The sequence below is a fragment of the Eumetopias jubatus genome, unplaced genomic scaffold (genome assembly GCF_037043125.1).
Source record: "Eumetopias jubatus isolate StellerSeaLion01/CBP00866 unplaced genomic scaffold, mEumJub1_p1.0 scaffold_2, whole genome shotgun sequence".
Classification (NCBI taxonomy): domain Eukaryota; kingdom Metazoa; phylum Chordata; class Mammalia; order Carnivora; family Otariidae; genus Eumetopias; species Eumetopias jubatus.
The window spans coordinates 170,409,993-170,430,611 of NW_028274808.1; the positions used below are offsets into that span (position 1 = coordinate 170,409,993).

General features: G+C 42.2%; 2 protein-coding genes across 18 annotated transcripts in view; one reads left to right on the top strand and one right to left on the bottom strand.

Annotated features, from left to right (window-relative positions):
• KLHL5 (kelch like family member 5) overlaps positions 1-15,180 on the bottom strand; it is a 92,919-nt gene extending 77,739 nt beyond the window's left edge. Inside the window, exons 1-2 of one of the 7 annotated variants that reach the window (XM_028088467.2) lie at positions 15,106-15,142; positions 5,978-6,075 (exon numbers count right to left, since the gene is read on the bottom strand). In XM_028088467.2, coding sequence (XP_027944268.1) covers positions 5,978-6,027 — 50 coding nt within the window. In that variant the 5' untranslated portion in view covers positions 6,028-6,075; positions 15,106-15,142. Of the gene's footprint in view, positions 1-5,977; positions 6,875-8,723; positions 8,810-9,974; positions 10,041-10,970; positions 11,021-15,105 lie in introns of those variants that run through there. The other 6 variants (XM_088021207.1, XM_028088481.2, XM_028088496.2 and 3 more) reach the window with 6 other exon arrangements.
• A 221-nt stretch (positions 15,181-15,401) lies between these two features.
• Positions 15,402-20,619, top strand: part of TMEM156 (transmembrane protein 156) — a 65,334-nt gene continuing 60,116 nt past the window's right edge. For 9 of the 11 annotated variants that reach the window (XM_028126442.2, XM_088021211.1, XM_088021212.1 and 6 more), the window contains exon 1: positions 17,625-17,833. Coding sequence is in view for 1 of the 11 variants with exons in the window: in XM_088021210.1 (XP_087877336.1) it covers positions 17,758-17,833 (76 nt within the window). In the remaining 10 variants the exon portion in view is untranslated. Of the gene's footprint in view, positions 15,493-17,624; positions 17,834-20,619 lie in introns of those variants that run through there. The other 2 variants (XM_088021209.1, XM_088021208.1) reach the window with 2 other exon arrangements.

Below are 20,619 nucleotides of genomic sequence, written 5' to 3' on the forward strand. Positions count from 1 at the left end.
ACTGTCCCGCAAGGATTCCACCCCCCGCTTAGCCACTGGAGCGACGTCCCTCAGCGGAGCTGGCTTCTAAAAGTTCCGATTTTGTGCTCCGCGGCTCTAGCACTTGCCAGAAGCAGCCCATGGAGGCCCCCTCCCCCGCCGTCTATCCTCCCGAATATCGCCTCGGATTCACTTCTCCGCACGTCCTACCTTCCAGAAAGTGGTCGCTTTTCTGTTCAGAGAGTTGTTGCTATTCTTCTCTTTGATCTCCTGCTGAGTTCGTAGGTGTTCAGAATGGTTTGATCCCTATCCAGCTGAATTCCTGAGACCAGACAAAATCCAGGTCTCCTACTCCTCTGCCATCTTGCTCCGTCCCTATTTCATTCTTTAGGCATAAAATTTTTGTCACTTTGAAATCTAATGGCTAAATAGCAGATGTTTTTTCAGACCAACATTTTCTTCAAACCTATTATGAAATTATATTCTGTACCTCTCTTTTATTTTAGTAAGTTGGCTTTACTTAAACTTGAGATACAGCTCAAACTATTTAAAATAGGAAAATTCCAATTCTGAATACATTTTTCAGAATGTAATTAAGGAGTCCACATGCAATTTCTGCTGCAAATCTGCTCAAATGTTAGTTTGTAAATTTATAAGATGACTCTGTTCAGTACTGTAACAGCAACAGTGAAATGTCATGAAGATAGACTGCAGACAAGGTCACTTCAACAGTGCGACTTTTAAAAGCACAGCTTCACTCAACAATAAAAATCAAAGCTACTGAGGAACGGGGTTATATGGGTAATCATTATTTTACAAACCTCTCTTCACACAGCATTTTTAAGACAACATTATTTGTTTTATGGAGTAATCAATTATGAATCTACTCTTGTAGTTTTAAATGTGTAATATAGATCGCATAAAACATTTCAAGAATTAAGTTTTCCCTAAACTATGAGAAGAAGGAGTTACAACACATGATTTCAAAGAATCCTTTAAAGTTTGATGTTCCAGGGTACTTTTAAAACTTAGTCAAAATGGATCTTTTATCAGAATTTGGCTTAAACATTAGAAAGCTAATATAATTCCACTAACACTTAAATTCCACTAACATTTAAAAATGATGGCAGAAAACAGTTAATTATTTACACAGGTTAGAAAAGATGTGAAAATTAAACTTATATTTCAGAAATACATCAGATATTCTGTACCTCTCTCCAACTCCATAAAAAGCAAATGTTGTAAATGTAAAGAAAAATCCTGTTTATGTAAATTCAACACATCGTTGTGCTGTATGCAAAAAGAACTTAAAGGTGAGAAAACAGACAATAAAATCGATCAGGGCAGGGACCATTATATCCCTAACAACTCGTATAGTGCATGGCATTCAAATATTTACTACATTTAAATCAAAGAATAAATGAATGACACAGACCTTGATTTGAAAGATCTTAAAATCTAACAGAAGAGGTTTTGAATGAAACCACTGCTGAATTATCAAGGAGGAAGTGTGTCCTTTATCTGCGAGAGGATGAGGTTCTTGAGTCAATTTAGAGGTATGCTTCAAAAATATTTGGCATTTACTCTTGACAAATAAAATATATATCTACAGATTTAAAAAAATTGGCAACAGTGAGGAATAGATTTGTGAGGGAAGAGACCATCGGTAGGGAAGCCAGTTAGAAAACTCTTCAAGGTGGGCGCCTGGGTGGCTCAGTGGGTTAAGCATCTGCCTTCGGCTCAGCTCATGATCCTGGGGTCCTGGATCCAGCCCCACGTTGGGCTCCCTGCTCAGTCCGCTTCTCCCTCTCCCTCTGCCTCTCCCTACACACGCTTGTGCTCTCTGTCAGATAAATAAAATCTTTAAAAAAAATCTTCAAGATAAGAGATATAGTTTAACCTTAGCTAGAGGCAACAAGATCTGAAAGGGAGATGGGCATTAAAGATATTATAGAGACAGAACTTACAGAATGTCTGTGGCAAATGGACAGGAAGCAAAAATGACAGCATTTTCAAACCTGGGTGATTGGAAGAATGGTAACATCATCATAAAGAAGGAAGTAAGAAGGCTACAGTTTCAGGAGGGTTGGGTGTGGCTTTAAATAAATTTGGTTTTAATTAAGTATCTGACAACCAAATAGAGGAATAGGAGTCTGGTGTCTTACCTACCCAGTCTTTTACAGTTATCCAGCCTTCACCAAATTTGAGAGCAAATTTGTTAAGAACTCTTCTATATTGAGATGTCCCAGAGCATTCAATTTAATTTTCAAGGAATGACTTTTCTTTTCTTTATACTAATTAACATGCCTAAAATGTTTCATAATTATTAGAAGAAGCATACCTGTTAAAAACGGGTTTGTAAATAAACACAACCAACTTTTGGTGAGTACCCAGCTCATTAGGTAAGCACAGACTTGTGCCCCACCATAGGGCATCCTATTTAGCCATGAGTATTTAGTTGGCCCTGGGGATCAGTAAGTACAATTTACAGAGAGAAAAGAGTGCATTAGGTTAAAACTATGAATCAATTTAGAGGAAGCCAGTTGAGGCTGCTTCTGCCTTTATTTTCCCACATTATTACTTATCAATGGTAGCCTAAGTGATATAGCAGAAGGCCTGAGTCAATAACTAAGCCACTCACCAGCTAGCTGTATGATTTGGGCAAATCACCTCTTAGGTCTTCAGTTTTCTTTTCAGTTAAATGGGATTAAGTAAATAGCACCTGCAAATTATAAGGATTTGAACTAATAGCAGCTACTATTTCCTAAGTGCATAAATGTGCATGATAATACATTAAGTCTCTACATTGAATGGGTCTTTAGTTGTCTCACACACTCTGGCAAACAGGGGTCATTCCTCTCTCCCCTTACAAATGAGGACACTGAAGTCAAGTGAGGTTACAGGTACCTGCTGAGTAGCAGGGTTCAAAGTGAAGCCAGGACTGACTCTAAAGACCATATACTTTCAAGTGTAACACATCACTTCTTGCTTGTAAAATATTCTCATTTGGAACTCGAAACTACCTTGTGAGAAGGTACAGTATGCATTTACCCCCATTGTCCGAATTGGGAAGCAGATTCAGAGTACAGTTGATTTGTACAAGGTTAGATATCAAGGAGTAGTAAAGCAGACTTAAAATTCTTTACCAATAAGATCTGACCAAAATAAAAGCAAATAAGGCACTAAAAGAGAAAAACAAAAAACAAAAAACAGTCCTTAAAGAACACATCACTCCTAATATAACAAGATACTAAGTTCATCATAATTGCAATTAAATGCCAAAGTGGCCTTTATTCCTGAAGTACAAGAGCCTCCCAGATTTCTCCCCACTTGACTCCTTTCCAATTTCTGTCACAAATTCTTATAGGGCAAAGTGCTGACCCACATTAATATATATCAAAAGTACCTTTTCATCCCTCAACTGCTTAGTGGTACTAATATCTGGAAGCAAAGCAAGCAACATTTAAAAAATCAGTTAAATTAATATTATATGGTCTTTTTATTCCTGAACTCAACCATAAAAGTTATCACAGTTGATACTATGAAGACCACAGCATAATTATAAGAAAATATTTACTTTTTTAAAAAGCCCTTTAACTTGGGGTGCCTGGGTGGCTCAGTCTATTAAGCGTCTGCCTTTGGCTCGGGTCATGATCCCAGAGTCTGGGATTGAGCCTCACATTGGGCTCCCCTGGTCGCAGGGAGCCTGCTTCTCCCTCTCCTCCCTGCTTGTGCTTTCTCTTGCTACCTCTCTCTCTCAAATAAATAAACATATTTTTTAAAAAGCCCTTTAACTTGATGACAAGTAAAAAAAAAAAAGGAAGGAAGGAAGGAAGAAAGAAAGATAGATAGATTTCCTTGCCACCCACTCTTAGATTTTGTGAATTTTGGTATATATTTGCTGTGGCGCAAGGATGAAGACTGTTAATACCATAAAGATAATGGCAAACCACAAAGTCCTGCTTGATCCTTTATGGTTGACATGTGATGTGACACCCAGCTGTCTTATGTGCCATAAAAAGTAATAATCTGGATAACCATCAGTTTGTCTTTTACTGACCTGAACCATATCCAGTGTTTCTATCTTCTATGTAGCTTTATGGTGATGGAGGGAAATAAAGGAATCAGTCAGTACTCTCTGGATACAAATATAATCAAGCAAAATTAGCTGGGTTCTCCATACACATAGTCAGCCAATCACAGATCAAGTTGATTCTGCTGCAGAACCAATCAGATTGTATAAATTGTGTATTAGCTGGAACAGGGAAAGCTGGGTAAGTTAAGGGTAGTAAAGGGCAATGTAAACAAGAGAGAAAAATGTGAACCACTGTTTCTCAGCTGCTTGTAATTAGAAACAGTTAATCAATACAAGTTAACCATTATAAATTCCCTACCTAGACCTTAAAAAAAAAGCACCACCAATTCATTCTATAATTCGACTCCAGCAAAAAGCAAAATGAGTTATGCCAGTCAGTCAAATGGCAATCAGTGGAGACCAGTGGAGGCTAGAATTATTTCTTAGTGTTAATTTAATGTTGTTAGGAGGCAGGTCAGAGCAGTCCTCCCCAACTCCCCATCCCCAGGGTGGAAGGGGGAACGTGACAAATTTAGGACAAATTGGTCAAGCGCCTCCAAAGCACCATGCCAAATCTGTCCAGCAATTCTAAATTCCTGTAGAGCAGGAGAATTGGGTATTCCTTCTTTCTGCTTATGAGAGAAATATCTCCCCAAAAAGAGGCAAATACTAAGTAAAAGTGAATCAACCAGCCTCAGTCTAAATCTCTTCTCATCCACTCTCCACACTATAGACAAAGTAACCTCCCAAAGTCCAAGTCATGACCATATTACTTTTACTTAAAACTTTTGTTTTCAATCACCTACAAGCTCAATAAAAGCCAAGATCTTTAGTATGGAAACCAGTGTTTCTAATAATCTAGTAGTTCTTGCTATCTTTCCAGCCAACTTTCCTCTCAACCTCTCTTCCTATGTCACACTTTTCTCTCATAAAAAGAGTTAAAACAGGGGCGCCTGGGGGGCTCAGTCGTTGGGCGTCTGCCTTCGGCTCGGGTCATGTGGGATCGAGCCCCGCATCGGGCTCCCTGCTCCGCGGGAGGCCTGCTTCTCCCTCTCCCACTCCCCCTGCTTGTGTTCCCTCTCACTGTGTCTCTCTCTGTCAAATAAATAAAATCTTAAAAAAAAAAGAGTTAAAACACACTACATCAAAGGAAGCAAAATGAATATTATTGAATACTTCCCAAATGAAAAGGGCTATGGAAGACACTACAGATAATACAAGGGTGAGTGGAGTTAAATCTCTTTCCCTTCTGCATTTAACCTTCAGTTAACTCTCTTAGCCCTGTTCCCTGGCAATCTGATAAAAGTAGGTATGCCAACTATGTTACTAGGCAACATTGCTTATAGTAAAAATGATTAGTAAATTCTCATCTGGACTCAGAGGAACTATAAATAAACTCTAAATATCTCATAGGAAGCCATAGCTTTGACCTCCCTGAGTGTGATGGCTCTTGTAATTGTCATATCCCTTATGGGGTCCCTGGAAGCTAAGTCTATGGAGTTGTATGGCATATTGTCTCCTGTGAGACACGAGATTTTTTAAACCAAGACAGCTCCTGCAGCCACCTTGTGTGAGCTTTCTCTCCTTCAGCTGAGCTTTCACTTGGAGCAAGGACTCCCAGATGGCTACAGGAACTGCTTACATGGACTGCTGTGAGGATCACAACCACTGATGAGGAACATTTGATGCTGCCTTGCTGGCAAGCTGTGGTTCCTGCCTGACAGCCTTCTAAGTAAACAAGCCTATCGTGGTTTTCTGTTTAGTTGAATCTAGAAAGACCCGTCCATTTGCATAGCAAGAAGAGTAAAAGAATGCCTTAGAATGATGTTCCAGGTGTTCTACAATTTGTACCCAAACCCTCCCTGTCTGCTCTTTTAGATTAATATATATCCTTGACAAATCAAATACACAGCTTTTACTCACCTCTCTCTGTTGTTATTTCTTTTCTGGGGAGCCCGTCTTCCAGGTAACATATACTACCTCCCTGCAGTCCATTCCTTCAGCCATCTGTTCAGATGAAGCTATGGGTATTTGCAACCAGAGAGAAAGGAGATATTGGCTAGGTAAAGGATGCAAGGAAACTTTCCTAAGAGAAGCTAAGTGTACACACTTGCAGAAAAAGAATGGAAATTTACTGAGAATAAAAAAATAGGTTGAAGTTTGAGGAGAGATGTGGCAATAGCATGTTAAAATGTACAATGTTTAGACAGAGTGTCTAGACCAATTGTAGAAAAGAGCAGAGCAAGGCAGTATATCGAATGCTCCCCTTTTTCCGCATTAGCCGTGGGGAGAAGCCAGGGAGCCCTGCATCAGCATCAAAAGCAGGTGACTTATAAGAGTTAGACAATTCAGTAATCTGTACTTTGGGGGACGGAGGAGGATGGAGGAAAGGATTACAAAGGGGATGGCATTTACCAGTGGTTCAGGTAAGGGACAGTGTTGCTACAAGTGCTCCAACTCTACCTTCTTACCCCATTATCCTAATCAGCCTGCCCCAGTAGAATTTGCAAGCTGATGTTAATTGTGTCGTAGAAAGTTGCCGAATACCCTAACTTGTTATACTTTAGGGTCGACTCCATTATTTCCAAACTCTGATTGTGGTTAACTCAAGAACTAACCAAGATGTGGCACTTAGGAAAAAAACTTTAGTTCAGCTGGACTTGCTAAAGGCTCTAATAGGTTTAAGTGTGTGAATTCTTAAGTTAAAACACCCATTTAAAGCAAAATATAGAGAATCAGTCAACAGAGATAAAGAGGAATGAAGTACACTCCCAGAGAGACACTAGCAAGATATCCTAGAGGTGTGAAGGAAAGCAGTTCCGGCTCCTCTTTTTTTTTTTTTTTTTTAAGATTTTATTTATTTATTTGAGAGAGAGAAAAAGTAAGAGACAGCACAAGGGGAGGCATGGAGGAAAGGGAGACCCAGGACCCTGGGATCATGATCTGAGCTGAAAGCAGACACTCAACCGACTGAGCCACCCAGGCATCTCTATGGCTCCTAATTTTCTGTTATTGGTGTCAGTTGCCTCTGAGACTGAGCTGTATTCCCTGCTCTTGGACTCTGTGACATAAAGCTATAGCCTTCTTCTAACAACACACTCTTTTTGCTTAAGCTAGTTTAATTTGTCACCAAAAAAATCCCTAACCCAAAAACAGTGGTTGGAGCAAAGTGTATACATAATCAGGTTCTATCATAGTGAAAGATTCTGTTAATGCTGTTTTAAAAAGAAAGAGAACTCAATTATGGCTATTTTATTTGGCGTTGTAAACTTCCCATTCATCTTTTTATTCTCACAGGATCTAACATAGTGCCTTATACACACCACATTTAACACATTTAAATGTTTATAGAATGAAAAAAATAAATGTTTATTGAATGAACATATAATTAGAAAAGAATGAAATCTACTTGGTCAAAATAGTATGTCTAATTATGGAGTCTTCAAAAGCATTTCATTTCCAATTAATAAAAAATACTCTGCAGTTCTCATTAGCATAATTCTATGATTAAACAGACATACATACACCAAAAAATGCTGCATTCTGTGCTCTAAAAACTAAAAGCATAATTTGGATTTCATTTATTCAGATTTTGTTAACTCATGGGACTATAAAGCCTGCTTAGTGCAGACTATTCCAGTTCTTCTCCTTCTGGGCACATGATAGAATTGCATCTCTCAACTTCCTTGAAGTTGGGTGTAGCCATATGATTTCTTTGGCCATTAAAATGTTAGCGGAAGTTACATGTGTCACTTCCAAGTAGAAGCCTTTAAGAGCCAAGGTGCAATTCATCACCTCCTTCCGCCCCCACCCCTGCCCTAACAATTGTGGAAGCACTTATTCCTCCAATAAACTGGTGCTCCAACCTGGAACAGAGTTCTCCTGTTGACCCTACTTGGACATGTCCTGTGACTAAGATACAACCCTTTTTCTAAACCACTGAGATGCGAGGGTCTTTTGTTACAACAGCATAATTTACACTACCTGACATATTCAGCAAGCACTTCTCTCATATATGGAGTAAAAACAATGAACAGCTCTGGCCTTCAATTTGTCTTCAGAATAGTAGCATTTTGTATAGTACTGCATTATTTATATAAGAATACTTTCTTATAGAAGTGTACCTCATCATCCATACTCTCAAAATCCAAACAGAGGAACTGGAGTCAGATCCATTTTTGGACCAATCCCTCATTCTCTCAACTCCCAGTACCTGCTATCTGAAACTCAGGGACCAAATACATATGGATGAGATGCTATTCCTTGCCTTTCAAATTCTTGCCATCTGAACTCAGGAGTGAAAAAAAAATTTAGACAATAAAGGATTCTTGATCCATTATTTTATTTGTTCCCATAAAGCTGTTTTGCTACTACAATACTTCTTAGACCCTCAACATCCATTGAATGAACTGTGTGCTGTTATCATTCTAATTTTACAAACAAGGAAAAAGATTCAGGGAGGTTCATAAATTTGCTGGGAACAACCTTACATGTTAGTAGTACAATCCCAGATGTACCATGCTTTCTAAGGTCTCTTACAGCTACAGAATTCCAGGATTTGATAGTAAATTAATAGTAACAATCATGTTGTGATTTTAAAAAAACCTATGTTAATCACATATTTACATTCAAGAATAATTAAAGTCATTCTTGAAGCAATTCTACTTGCCTGAACATAGTCTAATCCGGGACCCTGAGTGCCCTGAAGCACAGAACAGGAAGAAATCCTAGAGATCACCTGGTCAAACAGGCAACCTGCAGAACAATGAGGAATTAAGAATTTAGGGGAAAGGTAGCCTTTTCCTTTGACATACAGTCTATTTAAAATTCTGACTTTTAGATTCTCTTCACTTTGGTTCTTACCAAATTGGCTAACCTCAAACTCTTTGCTCTCCCGATTTTTTATCAAACCTCGGGAAGGACTTCCTGTCCATCCATTTCTGTAGGTTCAGTGGTTCTCAATGGTCAAATAAGTTTGTAAAAGGTCACATAATAACCTCCTTTAAGAGTCATCTTTCACATTAGCCAAGAAATTGAGTAAAAAACTACTGAAATTTGTCTAACCCAGCTATTTCAAAGTTATATGAGTTCAGATTCTTATTTCAAGAAATAAACTATTGATTGCTCATTTCTTAGAACACAGTTTGGGAAATACTCTTCTAGGTAATTCTAAATGTTATAAATGGATCAAGTTAAGCCTTCAGGGAAGGGAACTTATCGTTGGAGTTTTATTACCGCCCTACATTGAAGAACACTGTCTAAAATTCATTATTTTCTGTAGGGATTTTTAAAAAAGATTTTATTTATTTACTTGATAGAGAGCTCAAGAGAGGGAGCACAAGCAGGGGGAGTAGGAGAGAGCCCCCCAATGTGGGGCTTGATCCCAGGACCCTGAGATCATGACCTGAGCTGGAGGCAGACACTTGACTGAGCCATCAGGCGCCCCTGTAGGGATTTTTTTAAAGATGTTGCCAACTTCATCATACAATTTAATCTCCCCTTTTATTAGTGCCCATGAGAGAATGCCCTTCTCAGGCCTCATCACCAGAAAATGCCTCCTTAGGGAGAACTGATTTGTTTTTATCTTGTAAGTAGAAACACACTGAAACTTACTTTATCGCTCCCCCCCTCCTTTTTTTTCTTGGCTGCTGTGAAGCCCAGAGCCAAAACTGCGACTCACTTTTAGTACAGGATCTTATACTATGCACTTGGTGTTATCTGTTCCCTTGGCTTTGTTTCCTTTTTTCCTGCTCTGCCTCAATTTTCTCATTTAGTTTTGTTTTATCCTTTTGTACTATATGGACACAAACTGGCTTCATTTTTGGAACTCTATGTTGTATACTTAAGTCCCATCTTCTTACTAGTTTCATATTGATTTTTCCCTACCTGCCCCATTACCCAAAAATATCAGTGTATTCACCTTTGTGTAAAAGTATTCATAGTTATGACACCAACAGAACATACACATTCACAATAGTCAAATCCGCAAATGCCTAAAACCAGAAAAAAAGTCATTATTGTTCTTTTAGCGGTCTAATAACCAAAACGACTTATTAAACTGTGCTCTAAATGGAAGAATTACCATTTATTGGGTACCAGTAACTGCCAGGCACTTAATATACAACAGTTTCACTTTTTAAAGAATGAAGCAAGGGCATCTGCATATGCTCTATCTCTGAAAGGATCAATTAGAAACTGGTATTATTAGAAAGAAAAAAGAAACTGGTAATATTGGTCGGCTGGGCGGGGAGAAACTTTGTATATCCCTTTTGTACCTTTTGAATTCTGTGAATGTATCAACTATTCCAAAATATTTGTAAAAATCAAATGGGATAGTAAAGATGGCAGTAATGCTTTACTCTGCTTTCACAAACTTTTTTCATCAGCTTTGGATCCCTGAGTATGGACTGAAATACCCACAGGAGTTTCCAGCAGGCACGCCAGTTTTTATTGAAATAAAGTCCCTTTCTGATTCTCCACTCTTTGGCAGGAGGCAATTACTTAAAAAAACTGAGATTGTGATAGCCTGAGGATAACAATGAAAAAAAAATCCGAAATAGTTTCCAGTTGGTTTTATTAGTGAAAGTGTGCGGGGTGAAAGCAACGCAGTCCACGCCTCAGCCGGCCGGCCGCACCACCGCGTGCACAACTTTGACCAAGTCGGAGCGCGGCCCACACGCCGCTCCGGGCCCCCCAGTGCGCGGCCGGGAGGCCGGACCAGGGTTCGAACCCCGGGCGCGGCTGGGGCAGGTCCCCGCCCGACCCACCCCTTAACTCGGAGGTGCCCAGAAGGCCCCGCGGGACCCCGGCCGCCGGGGCCCCGCGGGAGGGTCGCGTGGGGGCGGGGAGCGGGCCTCGTCGCGTGGCCGGCCCGCCGCGGCCCCCTCCCCGACGCCGAACAGGAAGGCGCACTTACCGCGACGGGCTCCGGAGGCCGCCGGGGGTCAAGGCGGGGCGGGGCGGCCAGGCGGGGGGCGGGGCGCAGGCGGGGGGCGGGGGCCAGCGGGCCGGGGGTAGGGATGTTCGGCCCCACGGGCGCCCCCAACCCCTCCCCGGCAGCCTCACCCCGGACGCCGGCCGGCCCGGAGCCGGCCACTCCCCCTCCGTCAGGCTGCACCAGGCCGAGGGGGCACGAACTGGTCGGGCAGCCCAGGAGGGGGCGGGCGAGCTGGCAAGGGTCGGGCCGGCTCGCCCGTCAGTCCCGGTGCGGCGCGAGCGGCTGCCCGCCCCGCCCCCTCCCGCCAGGCCCCGCCCCCTCCGCGCGGGGCCGCGTGCCCCGGGAGACCGCCGCCGCCGGGTTGGCGCTTTCTCTCCCCCCACCCCCCCACAGCGCGGTGCGCGCGGACGGCCTGGGCCCGGGAGGGAGTAGGTGGGGGGAGGTGGAAGGAGAGGGAGGGGAGGGGAGGGGAGGGGAGGGGAGGGTAGGGGATGGGAAGGAAGGGCGAGGCGCGGGCTGCGGCTAGGGGAGCTCCTGGGGGAGGGGAGTTCCTTGGGAGAGGGGGTGGTGGACGCCAGGCTGGGCGGGGCTGTGGGGCAGGGGGCGGGACGCGGCGGACCTGACAAATATTCCGGTTGTTCCCGCCCCCTGAAGCTGGGATGAGGGGAATTCCTGGGGCTGGAAGTTTAGGAAGAGGCACCTCTTCAGGGCAGGAAGAGAGCGGGCCTGTGGATTTGATTCCTTAGAGAACTGGACTGTAGTGTCCTAGAGCTTTGAGGGAACTCAGCAAGAGTTGCCTCTCTTCTCCATCCCCTACAACCCTTCCCCTTCAACAGTCTGATAATTATTGTGTACCAGGTAGTGGGTTTGTGCCATAGCAATTATGATCCTCAGCTCTGTGACTATAATCCTTGTTTTCCAATGGTGGGATAATAGGAACGCAACAGAAGTAGGTTCTTTATTCATTCCTATAGCCAACGTACATTAAGAAACAACTGTATGCTAGGCGCTGAGAATAACGAGAACTAATTTATTCAGCGCCTATATGCCAAACACAAATTTTAAGGGTTTTACATATGTTAGCTCATAATCAGTCTTGGGCGAAACAGCTAAAGTCTCTGCTCCCCTCCCCCCATGGAGCTCATGGTGGAAAAAGGAGGGAAGGAGTTTCCTTAGTTTGTCTCAGTGATAACGTAAAAGAAATGTTCACCTGCTTTTGGTTCTCAAAGTAACTCATATGTTAATTATTTGCAGATTCCGTGTTTGCTACTTTGAGCTAGCTGTGTGCTGTCCTTGAGGATGGAATGTGGTCATTTTCCCCCACAAAATGACATTTGCTTAGGAGATCTTCAGTATGTCTCCACAATAAAAATCCAGTGCTAGAAAGTGGTCCAGAAAGCTGATGGATCAAATCATTAACAGAACAACTTAGGCCAATTACCGTAGCTGCCTGCGATGGCTGGGAGATCTCTTTAGGGATCTGTTTTGTACCCTCCTGCTTGAGGAAGTGGTTAAGAAAAAGCAACATAATATACAACAATGAAGCATTGACATGGACTGCTAACTCAAAGGGAAGCGGATGGGCCTACTTAAAACTTACAATCAGAAAAGACATCACAGGATCTACCAATCACAAAGCACAGGATATATTTTTATCAGAGCCATGTGGTTGTGACTTCCACCCCACCCAACCCCATCCCCTTTGCAACGAAACCTACATGCACAAACAAAAATTACTTCAGTGGCATTGTTTTTAAGTACAGAAGACAGTTGTGTAAACCCTTGGCCTGAATTTTTGGGATATGGTACTATTTTTCAGCCCTTACTTGATTTTTTTCAGAGTTAACATTTGTGCACAGTACAAGCAAATGACATTCTTCTCATAGTTATTTTGTCCCCCCTCTCATTTGTTGTTTTGGAATTTTAATTCAGCCTTTCTCTTTTGGGTTTATGGTGAGAAAAATTAGAAAAACATTGCAATCAAATCAGATTACAGTTGCGGTAAAAAAATGAATCCTAATTTAAGACAGGAATTCCTATAAACCCTTTCCTTTTTTTATGTGAAATACATTGTTTGTCTCAAAATCTGTTCTCTTTGATTTACTCATGTGTATTTTCAGCTTATTTGCTCTACCACCCCGATAAACACAAATTAAAGAAAACATTCCTCATGATCTGGCACCCTGCTAGTGGCCTCAACACCCACCTTGGTTCTTCTCAGGCTGTTCCCCACACTGGACTCCTTCTGCCAACATACCAAATACTTACCAGTGAAGCCTTTGCTTGTCCCTCTGTCTGGAAGGCTTTCAGCTAACCACATGCTGCCTCCCTTTTCCTTCATGTCACCTTTCCTGACTATCCCATGTCAACCTGCAAACCGTGCCTCCCTCCCACTCTCTAGCTACTCATTTCTCAGCACATAGCACCACCTGACATATATATCTGTCTCTATTCCCACTAGAATGTGAACTCCGTAAGAACAGAATCTTGGGGCACCTGGGTGGCTCAGTCGTTGGGGGTCTGCCTTCAGCTTGGGTCATGATCCCAGGGTCCTGGGATGGAGCCCCGCATTGGGCTCCCTGCTCAGCGGGAAGCCTGCTTCTCCCTCTCCCACTCCCCCTGCTGGGGTTCCCGCTCTCTCTCTCTGTCAAATAAATAAAATCTTTAAAAAGGAAAAAAGAACAGAATCTTGTCTGTTTGGTTGAATGGTACATCTCTAGCGTCTATTACTTATCAAGTCTGTCACATAGTAGATACTCAACAAATATTTATGCATGAATGAATGGCTTCACATAGGAAAGATAGTGTGCATTCCTTTTTGTAATGGCCAAAGGGTTTTCATGCAATTCACCTTATAACTGAGTCATAGGACTTAGATGTATTAATAAGGTTGAAAATAAAGCCATTTCATCCTACTTAAAATTAGTATTTGAAATAGCTGTTTTTTAATCTCCTAGTCTGGCAATATACCAAGGAACAGAATTTGAAAAAGCATTCACAGCTAAGAATTCATGCTGAGATTTTACAAGTTGGCCCATAAATGGATCTATGGAATCAGAGGATAATGATGGATCAGTAAATCCTGTCAAAGGCTTAATATTTTTCCCTGAGATGAAACAATATAGCAGTGATCAGAAGTGGAATAATTGAACCTAAATTTGATTACTGATAACTTGATAGATGGTATTAATGCTCCTTTGTCAGTACTTTAATAATTTTAATTGACAATCATGTTGGTGAAGTTAACAATGTTTTAATCTGGTTAAAGTGCAGTTCTGAAAGATAGCAAACAGAACTTAATCGTAGTGTGTAGACACCTTTAACAAAGAAATAGTGTGACTTCTGCCCTGATTACCAGTTTGTGTGAGTGTGGAAGGGGGATTAGAGGCTTAAATATCATTAAATACAGTGTCTATGTTCAAAATCTGGATCCCAGGGAGGGGATGTCTTTTAGAGGATTTAGGATTTCTTTTAAAAGTACCGCTGCTGTTCATGTTTTGGCATGAAACAGCCTCCTATTAAAATATGGAGCTTTAATAGGCAGGAGCAGATCATACCCCTGGAAGAAGAACTTCCATGTTGACAGAGACAGGTGGCCAAGTAAACCCAACTCAAACTTTGTTCCCTTGAAGTTCACCTCAGATTTTCACTCTGGTTTCTCTTGGTTCCCCAGGGTAATTCATTCCCCTTTTAACGTAGATTATACAAAAAAGTGAGGGGTAGGGAGAGAAAGAATGAAAGAAAGAAAAAGGAAAAAAAAAAAGCTTCCTGGACTTCCTTTACCGGAGCCAAGGCAATCTAGAATTTTCCCCATGAACTTTACTAGAATCTAAAGGAGAAGGAAAATGAAATTGTTATGGAAAATGTAAGCAATATACATAATTCCATTCATTTGCTAAGTGGATCTTTTGCAGTTTCCATTCTTCTAGGAACAAATATTTGTCCTCAAAGGGCAGGTATAAATTTGCAGGCATTCTCCCTAGTTTCCTCCCATCTTGGCTCCCTTTCTTTCTCCACATGTTAGGTCCCTTTTCTGTCTTTCCCGTGGGAGCCATCAAGCCTGTCCCAATCACAGCCAAGGCTAAAAGCCTCACTTGTACTGTTCAATTCCTACCTGTGGTTCACAGGGATACAGCATGGTCCCAGTCCAATCACGAGACTTGGGGGCTGCCACTGTATATGAGCTCCTTCCTCGGGTGGGAGGGGTTCTGCCAGCCCACTGTCAGGCCACGCCCATCATTCCCCAGAACAACCCTGGTGCCGGGGCCAAGGGGAGGGAATGTGCATTCTCTCATGCACATTTCCATCCACCCATACGTAAGTAGCCCTCCTACAGTCAATCAGGCCACATTCTTTGACGGAAAAAAAAGTTTTTGTAAAACAACTTTAAACACTTCCTGCCAGTCCCCTCAACCTTTGTACAAATCACAAACCCGATTCTCTTCATTTGCCAGGACGCTGCTTAACTAACACACTTCAGCGACTCTTCATCATCTTCAACGTAAAAGTCAAACATCTTATCATGGTTATAAGATCCTTCATAATCTAACTCTTCTCTGTCTCCTCAGGCCTGGGCCCATTGCAGTGTCCAGTGTGTGTTATTTCTCCCACAATTATATCTTTAAATATGTTTCCTCCATCTGGACTGCCCTGCTTTTCCAATCCCTGCTTGTTTAGGTCCTTCAAGACTCAACTTAAGGATTACCTCCTCTGGCAGTCTTTATCCTGATCTCTACAGGCTGAGTGTGTTCCTACTCTGTATTCACATAAGACTGCAGGGGAGGAAAAATAATTTTCCCTCTACCCTTCTAAGGTTCTTGGCTGAGACACTCCCTGTAATAAAAGATTAATAAATGTAATGTATGGTGATTAACATAACAATAAAAAATTAAAAATAAAAGATTAATAATATGTATACCTCCTGTATACATGGGAAATACTCAGGAAAACTGAGTAACTCCCCCACATAGCCCAAGCCACTACCTTAAATACCATCTCCAGCTGAAGACAAGAGATGTTAGGGCCACATGGGGGGGCCAGTTATGGGAGATTACCAAGCAAAGCACAGTAAGCAAAGGTATGGCTCTTTTGCAGGTCTAAGTCAGTTGACTTTTCCAGATATAAGGGTCTCTACAGATTTGGCCACCCTCCTCTTCCAGGTACACAGGAAACACCCTCAAAAATGGAGATTAAGTGTCCGACTCTTGGTTTTGGCTCAGGTCCTGATCTCAGGGCCCTGATCTCAGGCTCCTGAGATGGAGCCCTGTATCGGGCTCCACCACTGAGCACAGTCTGCTTAAGACTTTCTCCCTCTTCCTCTGTTCTCCCCTCTGTGTGCTCTCTCTCTTTAAAATAAGGAAGAAAGAAGAAAGAAAGAAAGAAAGAAAGAAAGAAAGAAAGAAAGAAAGAAAGAAAGAGAACAAAAGAAAGAAAGAAAGAAAAAGAGAAAAACTTTTCTTTTTTAAAAGATTTTATTTATTTATTTGACAGAGAGAGAGAGACAGCAAGAGAGGGAACACAAGCAGGGGAGTGGGAGAGGGAGAAGCAGGCTTCTCGCAGAGCAGGGAGCCCGATGAGGGGCTCGATCCCAGGACCCCGGGATCATGACCTGAGCCAAAGGCAGACGCTTAACAACTGAGCCACCCAGGTGCCCCAGAAAGAAAAATATTTTTAAAAATAGTATGTGAACGTCTCTTACAAAATGGTATCTTCTACTTGGTTTTCAGTGTGTCTGTTGTTTCTTAAAAATAATCAGCCTAGGGGAGCCTGGGTGGCTCAGTCGGTTAAGTGTCTGCCTTCGGCTCGGGTCATGATCCCAGGGTCCTGAGATTGAGCCCCTTGTCATCAGGTTCCCTGATCCTCGGGGAGCCTGCTTCTCCCTCTCCTCCCCTCTCTCACTATCTCTCTCTCTCTTTAAATAATAAATAAAAATCTTAAAGAAATAATCAGTCTAAATTAATCCTTATGTCAAAGAGGCATATTTTAGGGTGATATATTTTGCTCTTCTTCAAAACCCTGTGTACCCCTCTACTGTAGCAGTTACTTGATGGACTGTGAATATTGACTCCTTGTTTGTCTCCCTGACCAGTGAAGTGGTTTATGACTGCAGGTACTCATAAAGATTTGTTGAATCAAAGTATTTGTTGAATGAATGAAAGAAAGAAAGAGAGAGAGAGAGAGAGAAAGAAAGAAAGAAAGAAAGAAAGAAAGAAAGAAAGAAAGAAAGAAAGAAAGAGAAAAGTGTCCCTTGCCTATGAAGGCTTGAAAAATAACAATTTATTAGAGATGGCCATTATTTCCTCTGAGCACTATAACATGTACAAGCAGGACCTTTCCTCTAATTTATCGCATTAGACTACCAGTTTCATGAAACTTTAGAGGGTCCTTAATTTAGGATTCCATAAACTTCAAAGGCAAGGGAATGAACACAAAGTACTTATATTTATTTTTATACATTAAAAAATTCTTTCAGCATTTCAATATACTTTACTTTTAGAAAATAACAGTTTTACTGCTTTTACTTTTAAAAAATAACATTTGTAAGGCTACAAATTGATGTCACTTTCTTAGGAGTTAAAAAAAATGTTCCAGGGTGTATCTTCATATTTGATATATGACTTCCTGATTCACCAACAGACAGGAAGCACTCAATCTGGCTTCCATTGTAATGTTCTCAGAGCACAAGTTCATAACCACTAGACAAGGTTTGTCACTGTGCTGATGGCTTACTTATGGAACATTTATTCAGCAACACTCACCAGCTGTGATGAAGAGGCCCACAGCAAAGGAGATGCCGTGTTGCTTGTTATGGGGGAGAGAACGAACCAAGATGAATCAGACAGGTAAGTAAACTGAAAAATCCTTATCAATCATTATGCTCCCCCTTCCTCCTCCATTTTGTTCATCTTTTTAAAAGCACACATGCCTCTGTGTTCACACTTACATTCTATATTCAGTGACTATACTTAGCACAGAATTCTCGGGGAAAGATTCTGGCTGAGTAACAAGCAGCTGACCTGAGACCGGAAAATAGTGGGTGAAAAGAAGATGGCACTCACTATACACATTCGAAGATGCTCGGAGTCAATGGTCTAAGCAATACAGAAACAGGAGAAAATAAGCATTTCATTTTCCTCTACTAAGAAAATCAAGAAATAGTATTACATGCAGAGTCCCCATAAAAAAAGAGACAGAAGAGCATGATCGAAACATTCTTCATGATTCTAGAATAAAACAACCTTGACTCTTTACAAAATAGAGTCATAGTAATTGCTCTATTAGTATTAGGTCTCACCGGTGCAGCCTGAGATAAAAAGAACTGGCTGCAACAAGAGGGCTCTTCTGAATCTAAGTAATACTATTTCTTGATTTTCTTGGTGAATGGAGGGGGAGAGAATGACATGCATTCATAATTTGACACTGAAATGCCCTCTTGTTACAGTCAGTTCTTTTTCCCTCCAACTGGACCTATTGGACCTGATACTTTCAGACTCTGAACAATTTCTTTTATTCTATTTCCTGGAGAATCAGATTGGTATATTCTAGCATCACGAAGAATGTTTTGATTTGTGCTTTTCTCTCTTTATACATGTAATTAACAAGAGAGTGCATTTCAATGTCAAACTAGTTGCCAGAAACTTTGTTCCCAGAGGCCGAAATATTGCAGCAGTTCTAGGGGTCCATTCCAGGCTGCTGCCTCCTCCCCCTCCCCTCCTCCTTTCTTCCTCAGATTTATTTATTTAATTGAGTGAGAAAGTGCAAGTGATTGGGGGGAGGGGCAGAGGAAGAGGAAGAGAATCTCAAGCAGACTCCCCACTGAGCGCAGAGCCAGTCGTGGGGCTCGATCTCACCACCTAAGATCATGACCCAGAGATCATGACCTGAGCCAAAATCAAGAGTCAGCTGCTTAAGTGACTGAGCCACCCAGGTGCCCCTGGTTTTCCTTTCCTGCTTCCCCTCTCTGAGTGTACTGGCTGGGCTGACAAGCCTGCCTCATATTCCTTTTAAGGAGAGTGGCCGCACCAGTTCTGTCCTGCATAGGCTGATACCTTGGTGCAGTGGGTTTTGTTAGTGAACACAGACTCTGTTTTCCCTGCCACAGGTGATTGGCAGCGGGGACGGTGTAGGCAAAGCAGCTAGGTTTGGCCCGGGTGCGAGAAGGCCAGACGCCTCTAAGGAGGCCTGCGTGTGGGAGCCTCAGGTAAACTCTGCCCGATCTCCGGAGTTCTAAACACAGTGGTGGCAGATCAAACCAGATACTCCCCAGAGGGGAGGGGAACAAGGAGAAGGCAGCGCAGTGAACCGCAGTCTGTAGTCTGAGCAACGCTGAGCACCTTCTCCCTTTCTCTGAGGGGCTGGCTCTACTTCCCAGGGGGGGGCCTGGCCGCCCTGGCCGCTGAAGGGGTGACCTCCTGCGTGCCCTCATGCCCTAGCGTTCTTTCCAACAGCTCCACCACAGCCACTGAAAGCAAGCAGGGACGGGACTGGGGTCTCTTCCGGCCTGAACCGAGGCTCTCAGTGAATTTCCAGCTCTGGACCTGGCTCCTAGCCCCTTTCTCAGTAATCTCTGGTTCTAAAGCAGCAAAAAGCCTGTGTGGAGTGGAGGGGAGGAAAACATCGCCTTTCTTCCCTTCTGGATGCTTTGGCTGGCCTAATAATTAAATTGACATAAGACAGATTAACAGGAGACAAACAAATTGAGTTTCATACATACCAGAGCTCATAGAAATATGAGGCTCAAAGAAGGAACCAGAGCCAATAGCTTTTATATCTTTTAGACAAAAAAACAACTATTTGTGAAGATTGGACAAGGGGTTTGGGTTTGGGGTAGCAAATTAATAAATAACAAGGTTTGTTAATATAGGCTTCTTGGCCCTGCATTCCCCATCTCTGGCAATAAGGATGCCTTCTACCCCTCTAGGTGCAAAGAACCTACTTTTCACATGGGGAATTTATTTCATGCTTTCAGTGGGGCAAAGGAGGATCAGAGTGTCCTTCTTGCAGTGATGGTTTCTTAAGTAATTTTTTTTTAAGATTTTATTTATTTATTTGAGAGAAACAGATAGTGACAGAGCTAGCGAGAGATAGCACAAGCTGGGAGGAGAGGGAGAAGCAGGCTCCTGCCAAGCAGGGAGCCCGACGACGTGGGGCTCGATCCCAGGACCCTGGGATCACAACCTGAGCCAAAGGCAGACGCCTAACCGACTGAGCCACCCAGGCGCCCCCTTAAGTAATTTTAATTGAAGATAATTAATATTCCAAAGTGGCATATTTGGGGGTGGCCCGCCTTGACCCCCATCAGGAGAGAAAGAGAGAGAAAATATGTATTGGGTTATAATTTACATATAGTAAAATCCACCCCTGTGAACATACAGTTCTAGAGTTTTGACTAATGCAAACAGTTGTAAACCACCGCATCATCGAGATATAATCCATATATAGAACATTTCCATCACCCTAAAAATTCCCTCAGGCACCTGTGTAATCAACCCTCCCTCTACCTCCAGCCTCTTGTGGCAACCACTGATGTGTTTTTGTCCCTGTAGTTTTGCCTTTTCCCTAGTGTCGTATAAATGGATCGTACAAAAACTTCTTTAACATTCTTATCGAGAGCATCATGTGTCCTGCC